General features: G+C 41.8%; 1 protein-coding gene across 3 annotated transcripts in view; it reads left to right on the forward strand.

Annotated features, from left to right (window-relative positions):
• LOC126260924 (serine--tRNA ligase, cytoplasmic) overlaps positions 1–16,813 on the forward strand; it is a 66,087-nt gene that overhangs the window by 20,921 nt on the left and 28,353 nt on the right. For all 3 annotated transcript variants that reach the window (XM_049958428.1, XM_049958419.1, XM_049958436.1), the window contains 3 exons: positions 2,031–2,273; positions 5,668–5,808; positions 7,451–7,606. In XM_049958428.1, coding sequence (XP_049814385.1) covers positions 2,031–2,273; positions 5,668–5,808; positions 7,451–7,606 — 540 coding nt within the window. The remainder of the gene's footprint in view (positions 1–2,030; positions 2,274–5,667; positions 5,809–7,450; positions 7,607–16,813) is intronic.

Below are 16,813 nucleotides of genomic sequence, written 5' to 3' on the forward strand. Positions count from 1 at the left end.
CTCACTGTGCACCCGTGATGTAGTCTTCCCAAGCTGTCATAAACACATCCTAACACTTGTTTTGGTATGGTAGAGATTTCTGGGGAGGTGGTACCTTCAAGTTTGTTCAGTATGTGTGAAATGCTAAATTTAAGGTATTTATACAAAAAGAATTACATGCTCTCTCGTCTGAGGAATCCACATACCAAGCAATGTCACTGTTTGAGAATTTATGTGGCCAGGGAATTTAACCGTCAAGGAATTCATAACAATGCTGTCAGTGTGAATTGTTTCTCCATATTGTTGGAATCACATTTGATTGCTATTTTGGTGTCATCTTAGTTCAGATACCAGGAAATTTTCAAGCAGTGGTGGATGACATTCTGCAGTCACCATAATTGTTTATTCAACATTCACCTCAGAGAAATATGGGCCAATCACATACTTCCCCCAACTCCATACTGTCACTGTGAAGATCTTCATATTTACATTCAAGGTTTTATCTAACCAACAGTGGAAGTTTATAATACAATTGCGTAGGTAAAAAATCTACTCACCAAGCGACAGCAGGAAAACACACATGTAAAAGGTATTAAAGTTTGCAAAGCTTCTGGAGCCAGTGGCTTCTTCTTCCATCAGAAGAGTTGAAGACAAAGGAAGAGGGCTGAAAGAAAAGGACTGGTGAGGTTTAGGAAAAGGGGTAGGGTTTGGAAAAGTTACCCAGAACTTCGGGTCAGGGCAGACTTATTATCCTAAATCTCACCAATCCTTTTCCTTCATCCTTCATCACTCCTCATTCCCCTTGAACTCTTTTGCCAGGAGGAGGAGCCACTGGCTATGACAGCTTGCAGAGTTAAACACCTCCCACATGTGTGTTCTCCAGCTACTGCTTGGTGAGTAGATTTTTTTATCTATACACTTTATTATATTTTCAAAAAATAATTTTTTTGTGGATATACAACACTGAAAGTTTGATTGTTAGCATAAACAGCTAAATGGGAACAAGCTTTGTCACCCATCACGAGAATTCAACCCAGTGTCTGAAAATATTATGCATTTGTGAAATTTCAAATGTTTAGTTGCTGGAGTAAAGTCATTTTGTATGAATGACAGTGTAAATATGTCAAGTATTTGCCTTATACTGCAATAGCAGAAGTGTGTATGAGCTGGCTGACACTGACAAACCTCCGCAGCATGTGTTACTCACTAATGTTTTCTGGTGTTCTGAATAATAATGGATGAACAGTTGACTTTCACTCTAGAGCTGAACCTGTTTTTCTGAAATTTCTTTTCCATAATAAAATTGTATTATGGAAACCCGCCCTTCTCAGCCCATGTTGAAATTCTTGTAGAATTGACATTGAAATGTAATTCCAGATTCATCACTTAAAAAAATGAATGAAATTGCTTTGCACAGGCAGCAATGTGTTGCTGTGCAACAGTGAAAATGTTGTCTAATATGTGATTTGTTATTAATTGAAAACTAAAATTTTGTTGTTGCAAGCTTTGCATTCACAATAACATCATCCTCATGACATGAAATCTGCAGCATATTATTTGATCGTTGCCTGTCTTCAAGTTTCAACCTGTTGTTGTTTTACTTTCATACTCCACTCTGATGTTCCTTCCTGTCTTCAGTAGACATAATTTTCTTCCTCTGCCCTTCCATGGTGTCTGCAATCAAAGCTCCTACCACAAATTTTTATAGCATAATGTGTGTCCATTATTCCAAAATCTCAACTACGGGGTGATGCAACTAACATTAGTTAATTTTGTCCATCCAGTATATCTTCAGTGTGTTTCAAGACCCTTGGTTTATATAGTGTCATCCATGCTTTTGTATACTTTGAAATTCCTGAAGGTTATTCCTCCATGTTAAGGTTTCGTTTCTCTACCACTGAAGGTTTTTTATGTCCATTCACAGCCTCCTCTGCCTCTCCCCCCCCCCCCCCGCCCCCCCCCCCCCGCTCCTCTAGTCCTCCCCCTCCCTCCCTCCACATACTTAAACGTTACAGAATCATGTGCTACCATGTTCATTTGTTTTGTTTCAGGCACGTGAGAATCAAGGTGATAATTGTGACCTGCCACAGGAAATTATTGATGGTCTGAACAGTATCACTATAGATGGTGCTAGAAATTTGACTGTTACTCAGCTTAAAAGTCTGCGTGAGATTTATGAAAAGAAAATCCAAGAAAAGCAGGACGAAATCCAGTCCACTGAAATGAAGAGAAATGCAGCATTAAGGGAGGTTGGCAACATTCTACACAGCTCAGTACACATTAGCAACGATGAGGTGAGTGTAAAAGATAAAATTATTTGATGAAATCATAGACTTTTTCAGAGGCTTTGTATATGAGTGTAGTTCAGAATGTATTTACTCATTCACTTCATATTGTCTTTCAAATCAAATTGTAATGCATTTAATGCAAATTGTAATAAAAGTTGGTGAGGGCCTTCCACAAACTTATCCTGAAGAATGTCGTGGTAATTCCGCTGTGAGTGATCATAAGAATTAAAATTATAGACTAGAAGCTGGTGATAATGAGATGATCATCTTTTGATTGAAGTAAAGTAGTAACTTTGTTTCAGGTGTGACAACAGCTTTGAAATACTCATGGTCGAGTGCATGCAGATTGTATTGTTGGGCGAAATATGTTTTTTGCTGTGACAGATAGATGGCAGCAACCCATAAATTAATGCTTAGGTGGATGACCCTTAGTAAACATCAGATGTAATAATTTTTTCAACTTGTTAACACCATTTGCTATGCTTATAGCAAATAAATAGCAAATAAATTTATCTCCTTCCAACCCAACTGTGTGTGTGTCTTTCAGTACAGCCAAGAGAATGAGTGAAGTGTTTGATACCAGGTGACTGCTTTGACGTGGATCAAATAGTGGACACTGCCATTTTGGCCTTGTGCAGTATGGCTGCAATGATGTCACACATAAGATGTGAACAGACAAAAACAATCCCATTACAGAATGTAAACCGAAATAATTTTAAGAACAACATGAAACTAGTGGGACAGCTGTGGGGATTCAATGGTTTTTGGCATGGAGAAATGAAATAAACATCAAATGAAGACCATGATCCCACAACTTGCTCGAGAAGCTGGTGTCGAAAGCTTCGCTTGAGCTAGATAGCTCAAATGAAGTCCACAATATAGTTCTCCAAAAGCTAGTATCAAAAATTCATCTGTGTAACTCAGGCAAATTTCCTAATACCCCAAACCACAACTTGATCCAAAGACTAGTATAGAAAACTTCACTTCACTTCACTTATATAGATATAATTAAGTTCAGGATATGAAGAAACCACAGCTTGTTCAAACTTGCTTCTCTAACTATTAACAAAAATCTAACTTGAACAAAATAGCTAGAATTATATCCACAAAACCTGTCAGTCTTGATCAGTCATTGTTAACTGTGGCTGATAACACATCATGAAAATTCATCAAAAAATTTCGTTAACATCAGTTTCATTGTAGGAACAAAACAGTCCTTTGTGTAAGTTACACACACACACACCGTACTTCTTACCAAAATATAAAAAGAAAATGTGTAAGGTGTTTACCAGCCAAAATGTAAATCTAGACTGGCACAAAGACGCAACTTTGATTAACTTCGTAAATTTCTCCCAAACTCTGCACTTGATCTTCACAACCACAAGTCCATACAATTGGAGGATCTTTATCTTTGTTGCCAAATCACCAGCCACTGCACATACAACAATATACTAGTGAATTTCCTCATCAAAACAAATAAAAAGGAAAACCTAGATCTTCAATTGTTAACAACACAGTGAACTAACACCATGAAACCTGAAAATAAATCTGTAGCCAATAACTACCAACACAACTACTAACAAAGCTCCAAACCCACAATTCCACTACAAAGCACACAAGTAGTATAAAATACCTAACAATCACCACTACATCAGTCCTATCACACACTGACAGTACACAAAAGCAAATCTGAAATGTTGAAATTCAACACCAAGGAGTGCCACAAATACTACAAAATGCCTTCTTCAGACACAATCCATTTCAAATATGCCAGCAGCCATGACATCACACACTACAGTACAGCTATGTCATGCGTCAAAGCAGATAACTAGCCCCCACATTTCTGTTGAAGCCAGTAAATATCCCATAATTAAAACAAATTCATTAATAACTATTTCACCGTGTGTGACATGAATGAAAAACAGACAATGGTTTTTCTAGGATGGAATGTAAGAGTATTATGAAAGGAAAGTTGCTACTCACCATGTAGCGGAGGTGCTGAGTGTCAGATAGGCACAACAAAAAGATTCTCACAATAGACCTAAATGCAAAACCTGTCCCATACATCTTCCCACCACCACCTACTCCAGTCTGATCACTAACACCACCTATCCCAACAAAGGCAGGGCTACATGTGAAACCAGCCATGTAATCTACAAGCTAAGCTGCAACTTCTCTGCTGCATGTAGGAATGGCAACCAGCAAGCTGTCTGTCCTCATGATTGGCCACCGACAAACTGCGGCCAAGAAACAAATGGGCCACCATGTTGCTGAACATGCTGCCAAACATGATATCCTTCATTTCAATGACTGCTTCACAGCATGTGCCATTTGGATCCTTCCCACCAACACCAGCTTTTCTGAATTGCGCCGGTGGGAACTTTCTCTGCAATACATCCTACGCTTCCGTAACCCTCCTGGCCTCAACCTTCATTAGTTGTTGTCCTCACCCATCCAGTCCCTTCCCTGTTGCCATTCCTACACTACACAGCCCTCATTCCACCATCACACCTAATCTTTTTATTTCTGTCATTTTCAGCTACTTCCCCCCCTCCGTACTTCTCCCCTTCCCTCTGTCTAACATGCAGCACTTCAGTGTCCGCCACCCCCACCGTACTATCCCTCGCCCTCCCCGCCCTAGCCTACTCATTACCCCCACTCAGTTGCCACTCTTATCATGCACTGGTGTTGCTGCTCGCAGTGTGGTTTCAGTTGCCTGAGACTATACTTGTTTGTGCGAGTTGCATTTGCAAACGAGTGTGCCTGTGTGTGTGTGTGTGTGTGTGTGTGTGTGTGTGTGTGTGTGTGTGTGTGTGTGTTCAATTGTTGACAAAAGCTTTAATTGTGAGAATCTTTTTGTTGTGCCTGTCTGCGACTCAGCATCTCCACTATATCATGAATGAAACCTGTCATTGTGAGACATAACCAAAAACAGAAAAAGAAGTATCCACACATTGCAGGCAGTTTGTGTTTTCTGGCTGCTACCAGTTTGACGTGGTGGTGCATTCCAACATTTGCGGTGTACCGTGCACAAGCGCACTATGTTGTCTGCCATTAGTAAACATGAGCACCAATGACTACTACAAGTTAGCTATGTGATTGCTTTCTCCCAAAAATAGCTTCATCATTTTGAATTGCCTTTCCCTTTTTGTGGTTGGAGGAAGCTTTTGGCAACACCACAAGGTACCCCTTCCATCTGTAATTAATGTACCTCACAATGTTTTTGTGTTATCAGAGTTTGTAAATTTCCCTTATTTTGATTTCATCTGAAGTACTAAAAATGTTTAATTAACTGCCAGTATTGATCAGTAAATAAAGCATTTTGGAATATGTTTAAAATAGATTTAAAATTTGGTATATTAATGAATTATATATATATATATATTTTGTTTCCTTCAAGGATGAGAATCCAGTCGATAAAGTTGTTGGGAATTGTACTGACCGCAAGAAGTTGTCTCATGTTGACCTAATCTACATGATTGATGGAATGGATGGTGAAAGAGGAGTTACAGTCTCTGGCGGAAGAGCGTATTTTCTCAAGGTATACACTGACTTGGCTTCAGGTTTAAACAGGTCATGTAACAGAATACACTGGCAGATGTAATACCCACAAAATCTGTTTCTTAGTGAGTAATGAGTACTGTTTTCTGTTTTGAGATGCTTTTTATTGTTGGGATGGCGATGGTATAGGGTTACATGTACTATGGGGAATCAAGATCAGCTTGAGTGTCAGGAATTGTCAGCATAGCCTACGCCCAGTAGCTGAGGAAGTGGCTTTGTAGATTGGTGGCTCCAGGCACAGGTGTGGCAGTGAGCAGTCAGCTTGCAGTTAGCAGCAGTCCTCCAGGCAGAGGATCTCGGAGGTGACACACAGAGAATGTCCAGTAACCCCCAACACATTCTTCAGACCCTTTTTTTATATAGATCCAAACATCATTTTATTGTTATACTTTGTTGGAGTAAATGTAAAGGAAGTTAGTAGTGGCATTGAGAATTTGGACAGAAATTCAGTCGACAGGCATAGAGACTTTGCTTCATTAGTGATCATGATGTTTGGTTCTATCATTACTTTCTTTCTTGTGAAGCCATTGAGGGTCATTTTATTGTGGGTCAGCAGACTTGACTTGGCAGCCACCAGTGCCCACTGTTTGCCGGCTGCTGTGAAGTGCCGAGGCAGCCATCTAACTAAATCAACGTAACCCAGTATTGGATGGTGCAGTGCCTGTACTCTGGGTTACTACATTTCTTTCTGCCCATTGAGAGGGGGAAAAAAATTGTCTTTACTATAAATTTAATCCATGTACATTCAAGAACAGTCGGAACTCATGTAAAGGTCCTGCACAAATGGGATTGTGGGGGGGGGGGGGACAGATCAATTTGCAACCCCCAGTATTGATTTTCAAAGTCATCACGACACTCAGTTTCGAAATATCATATTTATCCACTAATACCAGCCAACGACTCTCAGTTAAGATGTCCACCCTGTACTGGAATTACGTAAGTACAGGTTGTGATGTAGGAACAATGACATACGGAAATTTGGGTCTGGCTGTGGGTTGTGCATGGGTAGTCAAGGTGGTTAAGGAGACCACTCACATAAAGCAGGAAATGTGGATTCGAGTTCTGGTCCAGCACAAATTTTCATTGTCCCCCACCACAACTATGAATACATTTCATGTATTTCATAACGGCTGTAGTTGCCGCAGTGACAGTTACTTTGGGCATGTGTGTGTATCTGAAAAAATATTGCGTTGTTCTTCTTAACAACACAGGCACTAAAATATCGTAATTACACTATTATACGTCATTACTTGATGTACAGCAACCAACCATGTATTATAAAGTTTTATTTATGACGAGATATGTTATGGGTACCCATCCTTTTTTTTTCTTTTTTCTTTTTTTCAATTGGCATAATACATCGGTATTTTAATCACTGGTCATTGCCATGCTTGTGTTGATTACATTTTGAATGCTGGAGCTGTGCTCTGTTCTGTAACTTGTAGCTCATGTAGAATGTGTACCAAAGCTTGTACTTTGATTTTCTATTACCTGGTGAACAATAAACTGTTAATCAGATTGTTATTCTGATCTAGGCATGCTTTAAATATAGACAGAATTTTATGGTGTTTTTTATTTCATTAAGAGGAATATTGTGACTAAGCAGCAAAGCTTTTTTACAGGGGCCAGCAGTATTCATGCAGCATGGTCTGGTGCAGTTATCACTCCACATGTTGTACAGCCGTGGCTATAAACCATTGTACACTCCATTCTTCATGCGGAAAGAGGTTATGGAGCAGGTAGCCCAACTTTCGCAATTTGATGAAGAACTCTACAAGGTATGCATTGCTAAGAAAGTATTGACTCATTATAAGTAGTTGTTTTGTCATTGTACCAGCTGGAATATGCCAACTTAATTGTAAACATATGCTACAAAGATACAAAAAATAGTTTTTTCTCCTTTGTCATGCATGGCTAACATATATATGTAGAGAAGATCCTGTCAGGTCCTGAACTTTTTGAGGTAAAATGATTATTAAATGCCTATGAAACAGCCTCTTTGTCAGTGTGCTGGAAATGGATAGAACATACCAGAAAGAGTTCTTAAATTACATTGTCCCAAAAAACAATGCATTAAGTATTCTAATAAGTCCCCAAGAAGAATGAAACACTGATATTAGGATGATGTGATCAAGGTTCTCCACGGAAAGCTGAATGAGAATGTGTTCGTACAGTCAGTTACAAACATAGGCAGGTGTGTGTGTGTGTGTGTGTGTGTGTGTGTGTGTTACCCATGAACATGTGGACAAGGCAGTTTTACCACATGATGCAAAAGTAACTCCTTGAGTGTGACAAATTTTTGTGATCCTTGCAGGATTCATAATCTTATAATAGTTCTTTTTCCTATGAGTATCTTGAAAATCACTTTTGTGCTACTGGTTCATTCCACATCAAGGGGATCAGGGGATCAGGGGTCCCCACTCGACCCTCTCCAAATCTAATCAAATTTGGTGTGAAGGTTCTACATGGTCTTTGATGGTTATGTACCAAATTTCAGTTCAGTAACTTCCGTGGTTGGATTCTTAGGGGATTTTAAAGAGAGGCTACTCACCTCCCTGCCACCGTTGGATAAGCAGCTGCCAGCAGCAAGTCGTATACTCTTAGGTCACTTATTTGTTACATACTTTAATTCTTAATTTCTTTGCGTGTTTTTGGGTACTTGCATAGTTTAATTCATAAATTTCGGGCGTATTGTAGTATTTGAGAGTTGTAGCATTGCATTTTAGTACCTGAATAGTGTAAAATCGCATAGTCTCCTTCTGCTGCCAAGCAGTGTGTCAGCAGTGCGCAAGTAGCAGAATTACTGCATGTACTAGGCAACCTTGTATTTTAATAACCATTTAAATGTTGTGTTGAATTATTTGTGCTCTCTCTAGATTAGTTCAGACGTTCTTTGCACAACAGTATTTAGCATGGATAGGGACTGCGACTGCTGTGTTTGGATGCGGACTGAGTTGGCATCCCTTCGCTCCCAGCTTCAGGCAGTGTTTGGCTTTGGTCACACAGCTTGAGGCTGTAGCCAATGGGCATCACTGTCGGGGTCCGGACGGGGGTTTGTCGTGGACGGCCAGCCCATCCCACGCATCCCCCGATCAGACTACGGCTGTGGGTGCCCGAGATAATGCCCACATTGAGGCTGACCCCTCGCCCGTGGTGGAGTGGGAGGTCGTCTCGTGGTGTGGCAGGGGGCGAAAGACATTCCTGAGGGCTGAATGGAAGGCCTCTCCAGTTTGTCTGACAAACCGGTTTCAGGCTCTGTCTCCGGCTGATACTGATCTTCGGCCGGACTTGGCTGCTTGTCCTGTTCCAGAGGTTGCCCCTCAGTCTGCAAGATCCAGGCGGTTGCAGAGGGTGGGCTTACTGGTAGTTAGAAGCTCCAACGTCAGACGCGTAATGGGGCCCCTTAGGGATATGGCTGCAAGGGAGGGGAAGAAAACCAATGTGCATACCGGGGGGAGTCATTCCAGATGTGGAAAGGGTCCTTCCGGATGCCATGAAGCGTACAGGGCGCACCCATCTGCAGGTGGTCGCTCATGTCGGCACCAATGATGTGTGTCGCTATGGATCAGAGGATATCCTCTCTGTCTTCCGGCGGCTATCTGATTTGGTGAAGACTGCCGGTCTCGCTAGCGGGATGAAAGCAGAGCTCACCATCTGCAGCATTGTCGACAGGACTGACTGTGGACCTTTGGTACAGAGCTGAGTGGAGGGTCTGAATCAGAGGCTGAGACGGTTCTTCGACCGTGTGGGCTGCAGATTCCTTGACTTGCGCCATAGGGTGGTGGGGTTTCGGGTTCTGCTGGATAGGTCAAGAGTCCACTACACACAGCAGGCGGCTACACAGGTAGCAGGGGTTGTGTGGCATGGACTGGGTGGTTTTTAGGTTATATGGCCTCGGGCAAGTACAGAAAGGGCAACAGCCTCAAAGGGGTGTCAGGACATGTGGGCACCAAGCAGCAATCGGTATTGTAATTGTAAACTGTCGAAGCTGCGTTGGTAAAGTACCGGAACTTCAAGTGCTGATAGAAAGCACTGAAACTGAAATCGTTATAGGTACGGAAAGCTGGTTGAAGCCAGACATAAATCCTGCCGAAATTTTTACAAAGGCACAGACGGTGTTTAGAAAAGATAGATTGCATGCAACTGGTGGTGGCGTGTTTGTCGCTGTTAGTAGTAGTTTATCCTGTAGTGGAATAGAAGTGGATAGTTCCTGTGAATTATTATGGGTGGAGGTTATACTCAACAACCGAGCTGGGTTAATAATTGGCTCCTTTTACCGACCTCCCGACTCAGCAGCATTAGTGGCAGAACAACTGAGAGAAAATCTGGAATACATTTCACATAAATTTCCTCAGCATGTTATAGTCTTAGGTGGAGATTTCAATTTACCATATATAGACTGGGACACTCAGATGTTTAGGATGGGTGGTAGGGACAGAGCATCTAGTGACATTATACTGAGTGCACTATCCAAAAATTACCTCGAGCAATTAAACAGAGAACCAACTCGTAGAGATAAAATCTTGGACCTACTGATAACAAACAGACCAGAACATTTCGACTCTGTAAGCGCAGAACAGGGAATCAGTGATCATAAGGGCATTGCAGCATCCCTGAATATGGAAGTAAATAGGAATATAAAAACAAGGGAGGAAGGTTTATCTGTTTAGCAAGAGTAATAGGAGGCAGATTTCAGACTACCTAACAGATCAAAACGAAAATTCCTGTTCCGACACTGACAATGTTGAGTGTTTATGGAAAAAGTTCAAGGCAATCGTAAAATGTGTTTTAGACAGGTACGTGCCGAGTAAAACTGTGAGGGACGGGAAAAACCCACCGTGGTACAACAACAAAGTTAGGAAACTACTGCAGCCAAAACCTCTCAGACAAACAGAAGTTAAACGATGTCAAAGTTAGCTTAAGGAGGGCTATGCGTGAAACGTTCAGTGAATTCGAAAGTAAAATTCTATGTACCGACTTGACAGGAAATCCTAGGAAGTTCTGGTCTTATGTTAAATCAGTAAGTGGATCGAAACAGTATATCCAGACACTCTGGAATGATGATGGCATTGAAACAGAGGATGACACGCGTAAAGCTGAAATACTAAACACCTTTTTCCAAAGCTGTTTCACAGAGGAAGACCGCACTGCAGTTCCTTCTCTAAATCCTCGCATGAACGAAAAAATGGCTGACATCGGAATAAGTGTCCAAGGAATAGAAAAGCAACTGGAATCGCTCAACAGAGGAAAGTCCACTGGACCTGACGGGATACCAATTCGATTTTACACACAGTACGCGAAATAACTTGCCCTCTTCTAACAGCAGTGTACCGCAAGTCTCTAGAGGAACGGAAGGTTCCAAATGATTGGAAAAGAGCACAGGTAGTCCCAGTTTTCAAGAAGGGTCGTCGAGCAGATGGGCAAAACGATAGGCCTATATCTCTGACGTCGATCTGTTGTAGAATTTTAGAACATGTTTTTTGCTCGCGTATCATGTCATTTCTGGAAACCCAGAATCTACTCTGTAGGAATCAACATGGATTCCAGAAACAGCTATCATGTGAGACCAAACTCGCTTTATTTATTCATGAGACCCAGAAAATATTAGATATAGGCTTCCAAGTAGATGTCATTTTCCTTGACTTCCGGAAGGCGTTCGATACAGTTCCGCACTATCGCCCAATAAACAAAGTAATAGCCTACGGAATATCAGACCAGCTGTGTGGCTGGATTGAATTGTTTTTAGCTAACAGAACACAGCATGTTGTTCTCAATGGAGAGACATCTACAGATGTTAATGTAACCTCTGGCGTGCCACAGGGGAGTGTTATGGGACCATTGCTTTTCACAATATATATAAATGACCTAGTAGGTAGTGTCAGAAGTCCCATGCGGCTTTTCGCGGATGATGCTGTAGTATACAGAGATGTTGCAGCATTATAAAATTGCAGCGAAATGCAGGAAGATCTGCAGCAGATAGGCACTTGGTGCAGGGAGTGGCAACTGACCCTTAACATAGACAAATGTAATGTATTGCGAATACATAGAAAGAAGGATCCTTTATTGTATGATTATATGATAGCGGAACAAACACTGGTAGCAGTTACTTCTGTAAAATATCTGGGAGTATGCGTGCGGAACGATTTGAAGTGGAATGATCACATAAAATTAATTGTTGGTAAGGCGGGTACCAGGTTGAGATTCATTGGGAGAGTCCTTAGAAAATGTAGTCCATCAACAAAGGAGGTGGCTTACAAAACACTCGTTCGACCTATACTTGCGTATTGCTCATCAGTGTGGGATCCGTACCAGGTCGGTTGACAGAGAAGATAGAGAAGATCCAAAGAAGAGCGGCGCGTTTCATCACAAGGTTATTTGGTAAGCGTGATAGTGTTACGGAGATGTTTAGCAAACTCAAGTGGCAGACTCTGCAAGAGAGGTGCTCTGCATTGCGGTGTAGCTTGCTGTCCAGGTTTCGAGAGGGTGCGTTTCTGGATGAGGTATCGAATATATTGCTTCCCCCTACTTATACCTCCCGAGGAGATCACGAATGTAAAATCAGAGAGATTCGAGCGCGCACGGAGGCTTTCCGGCAGTCGTTCTTCCCACGAACCATACGTGACTGAAACAGGAAAGGAAGGTAATGACAGTGGCACGTAAAGTGCCCTCCGCCACACACTGTTTGGTGGCTTGTGGAGTATAAATGTAGATGTAGATCATGTATGAAGGCGCAAATGTGCCAACTTTGCTAGGCTTTTTTTACAAGTTCTAGCAAACATTTGGTTATTTGCTTTAATATACGTAGACCACTTTTTATGCTGAATCACACCATAGCAAAAATTAGGGATTTAGCGATACCTAAATATAGATACAAGCCTCTAAAGTGGCTAAAAAATTCATTGCGCTATTCTGAGAGCTGTGGTTTGACGACCACTGCTACTTTTTGTGTGAGCCAATCACGCCAAAACTTCATATGGCTATTCCTACCTATGATGTCTATATATCAATCAAATTTAATTAGCACTGGATGCCCAGATGAAAGTATATGCATCTGCAAAGTTGACCAAAATTTTCTACTTGCAAATTTTAAGGTATTTTTTGGGGGAAATATCTCAGCTGTGTCTTCTTCAATCCTCTTTTTCTTGCCACAGCTGGAAAAAGCATGCTTTAAGCTTTCAAAGAAAGCTCGTTTATTTTCTAGGGTCAAATATTTTGCCCATTGAGTCCCATAATTAATAAGTGTATAAGTCAGTTTCAAACATTAATTTAACATATGACATAAAAGCAAGTGTAGTACAAAACACAGCAAATTTGCAGAACAAAAATACTAAAGAGTCAGTTCCATTTTTCATTAAGCACTTCTACAATTTTGTCAATAACAGATTGTGGATAACTGTGTTGTCTTCCTCGTGATGATGTTGATGGGGCTTCTAAAGCCATGAAGATGTGTTGCTCAGGAATCTAGCAGGTATCTTTAGCAGTCAGCCAGTGGAAGGAACGAGCATGACTGTGTGAGTGCATAAAGCTGATGAGGATGTCTTGTTGTTCACGTGAAACTTCACGTTTCCAACCCACCAAAAATTACCATCCATACAAGTAACATACTGTCCTGGTTGTAAACTTGGGATTGAGTCTGCTGGAATTTCTTCATCTGCTTCGAAGGTGTTAACTGTGAATGCTGTAGCATCATTGGAAACTATGCTTACTCTGAGCTGATTACAATTAATTGATTTTCTCTTGTTCCAGATACTGTATGTCCCATTGTAAACCTTTTTTATTGATGTGGGTGGATTTCTTCAATTTCTTCTTTTGATACATAAAAAAGCTTTACACCTGGAATACTATCATCACAGAATTTGAATAAATCATATTTGGCTGTTTAAGGCCCTTTGCACACTAGCACAGGCTGCAAGTCCTTTGCTGTTCCCCCAATGCCATCACAAGGCAATTTACCGTGGCTTGTTCCAAAAAAATTCCATTTGGCAGCGATGCCAAAATCCTTTTCATGCAGGCAAAAATTGATGGAACTTCTGAAATTTTTATATTGAGCAGGTGAATCTTCACCAAAGCAGTAAATATTCTTAATGTTTTCAGTCTTTGTCTTTAAATATGCTATCAACTTTATTTGAAAGGCATGGACAGCAATGGTATTATGACAGAACAATTGCTGACCATACAAATGCTAATACTCTGACATTCTTTGCCATCAAGATAGACATCAGATGGATGAAATGTGACCTGACTATTCTCCCAATGGAATCCTTGCACAGTATCCTGAACAACAAATGAACAACTCTCAGCAAAATCTATCAATATAATTAATTCATTTTCTGCAAGATTTCTTTTTAGCTGCTTAAGATATAAACTTTGGTGTTCTGACACAAAGTGATGGCTTCTTAAACTGATAATTTTCAAAATCAATGCCTCCATGAAATCTCGGGCAAGTCTTCAATGTGTCTCTGACAGCATGGATCCATTGCTTGTATTCCATTGTTTCGTCAGGGTCATAGTCTTTAAAAGAGCCTTCAACAAAAGCCTCTAGTCACATTTTTTCCTGGACATTCCTCACAATGTTTGAGCATACAATTTTTTGATTCCAAACTGCACACAGTTTTTTTCATCAAATCTTTGTAGTCATCTTGAATGGATATTGCTGAAGCCAACATTAATTTGACATTTTGATGAATTGCACATACATTTACTGAATGTGATCCAGAAGCATCAGCTGTGCTACACCATTTCAGCCTGAGCGCACAAACTTTTGATAAACTTGGTTCATTTCCATATTGCTTACAATAAGCAGTGAACAGTTCTTTAAGGTTATAAAGGAGCAGGCATTTCTCCTTGTGACTCTTTCGCCATTTATTCTTACTGCAACACAATCCTTTTTGCCCGGGCATAAGCAAGAAAACTCATCATCTTCAAAGAAAGTGAGGACATTTTGTTTTATTTCATCAATAAGCTTTCCCCCTTTTCAGTTTGCAGGTTTTGCTGAAATCCCATCTTCCATCTTTAGTTTCTTAGCATTCTTCGGCACCTTAGTTGAAACAGCAAATTCTTTAGCCATTTTTTTCAGTAGTGCAGCTATTTCGGGCCAGGGTCAAAGTTTGAACTTTACTGCTATTGCTTGAAATCTGAAGTTTAATCTTAAGTTGTTCAATTAAGATTTTTACATTTATGGCACACTTCCATTTGTATCTGAGCAGTAACTACTTGGCTCACACCAGTAGCTGTGGCAATTACCTTAGTAATACTGCCTTGTTCACTTGCACTTTATGTATCCCACTGAATCCCTTTCGCTGATCCTGAAGATTTAGTAGTGATTCTCCAAGTGATGATAATGAAGTGTTAGCAGCAAAGCAAGTATCAACAACACCCATGGCTTCAGTGGTTGGTGATTCTTGCTTATCCTGACGGGATGATTCTTTTTGGGCATTTGATGTCAACATTTGGTACAAATTTTCAGACCAGGTTTAAAAACTTTATTAGTCAGTAACTTCAACCTATGAACCATTGCAGTGTTTACTGGTCTCAACCTTCTTGGTTATTTTTTCTTTACCAAATGGGTTGCAGAAATTCGGCAGGAATTGAAATTTTGTCGTCAACAAGGCATTCTGGTATGAACAAATTTGGGCGGCTCACACAAAAAGAAGCAGTGGTTGGTCAAACCATAGTTCTCAGAATAGCGCGACGAATTTTTTATCCACTTTAGAGGCATGTATCTTTATTTAGGTATGGCTAAATCCTTAATTTTTGTCATGGTGTGATTCAGCATAAAAAGAGGTCTATGTACACTCCTGGAAATTGAAATAAGAACACCGTGAATTCATTGTCCCAGGAAGGGGAAACTTTATTGACACATTCCTGGGGTCAGATACATCACATGATCACACTGACAGAACCACAGGCACATAGACACAGGCAACAGAGCATGCATAATGTCGGCACTAGTACAGTGTATATCCACCTTTCGCAGCAATGCAGGCTGCTATTCTCCCATGGAGACGATCGTAGAGATGCTGGATGTAGTCCTGTGGAACGCCTTGCCATGCCATTTCCACCTGGCGCCTCAGTTGGACCAGCGTTCGTGCTGGACGTGCAGACCGCGTGAGACGACGCTTCATCCAGTCCCAAACATGCTCAATGGGGGACAGATCCGGAGATCTTGCTGGCCACGGTAGTTGACGTACACCTTCTAGAGCACGTTGGGTGGCACGGGATACATGCGGACGTGCAATGTCCTGTTGGAACAGCAAGTTCCCTTGCCGGTCTAGGAATGGTAGAACGATGGGTTCGATGACGGTTTGGATGTACCGTGCACTATTCAGTGTCCCCTCGACGATCACCAGTGGTGTACGGCCAGTGTAGGAGATCGCTCCCCACACCATGATGCCGGGTGTTGGCCCTGTGTGCCTCGGTCGTATGCAGTCCTGATTGTGGCGCTCACCTGCACGCGCCAAACACGCATACGACCATCATTGGCACCAAGGCAGAAGCGACTCTCATCGCTGAAGACGACACGTCTCCATTCGTCCCTCCATTCACGCCTGTCGCGACACCACTGGAGGCGGGCTGCACGATGTTGGGGCGTGAGCGGAAGACGGCCTAACGGTGTGCGGGACCGTAGCCCAGCTTCATGGAGACGGTTGCGAATGGTCCTCGCCAATACCCCAGGAGCAACAGTGTCCCTAATTTGCTGGGAAGTGGCGGTGCGGTCCCCTACGGCACTGCGTAGGATCCTACGGTCTTGGCGTGCATCCGTGCGTCGCTGCGGTCCGGTGCCAGGTCGACGGGCACGTGCACCTTCCGCCGACCACTGGCGACAACGTCGATGTACTGTGGAGACGTCACGCCCCACGTGTTGAGCAATTCGGCGGTACGTCCACCCGGCCTCCCGCATGCCCACTATACGCCCTCGCTCAAAGTCCGTCAACTGCACATACGGTTTACGTCCACGCTGTCGCGGCATGCTACCAGTGTTAAAG

The sequence above is a fragment of the Schistocerca nitens genome, chromosome 1, assembly GCF_023898315.1.
Source record: "Schistocerca nitens isolate TAMUIC-IGC-003100 chromosome 1, iqSchNite1.1, whole genome shotgun sequence".
Lineage (NCBI taxonomy): Eukaryota > Metazoa > Arthropoda > Insecta > Orthoptera > Acrididae > Schistocerca > Schistocerca nitens.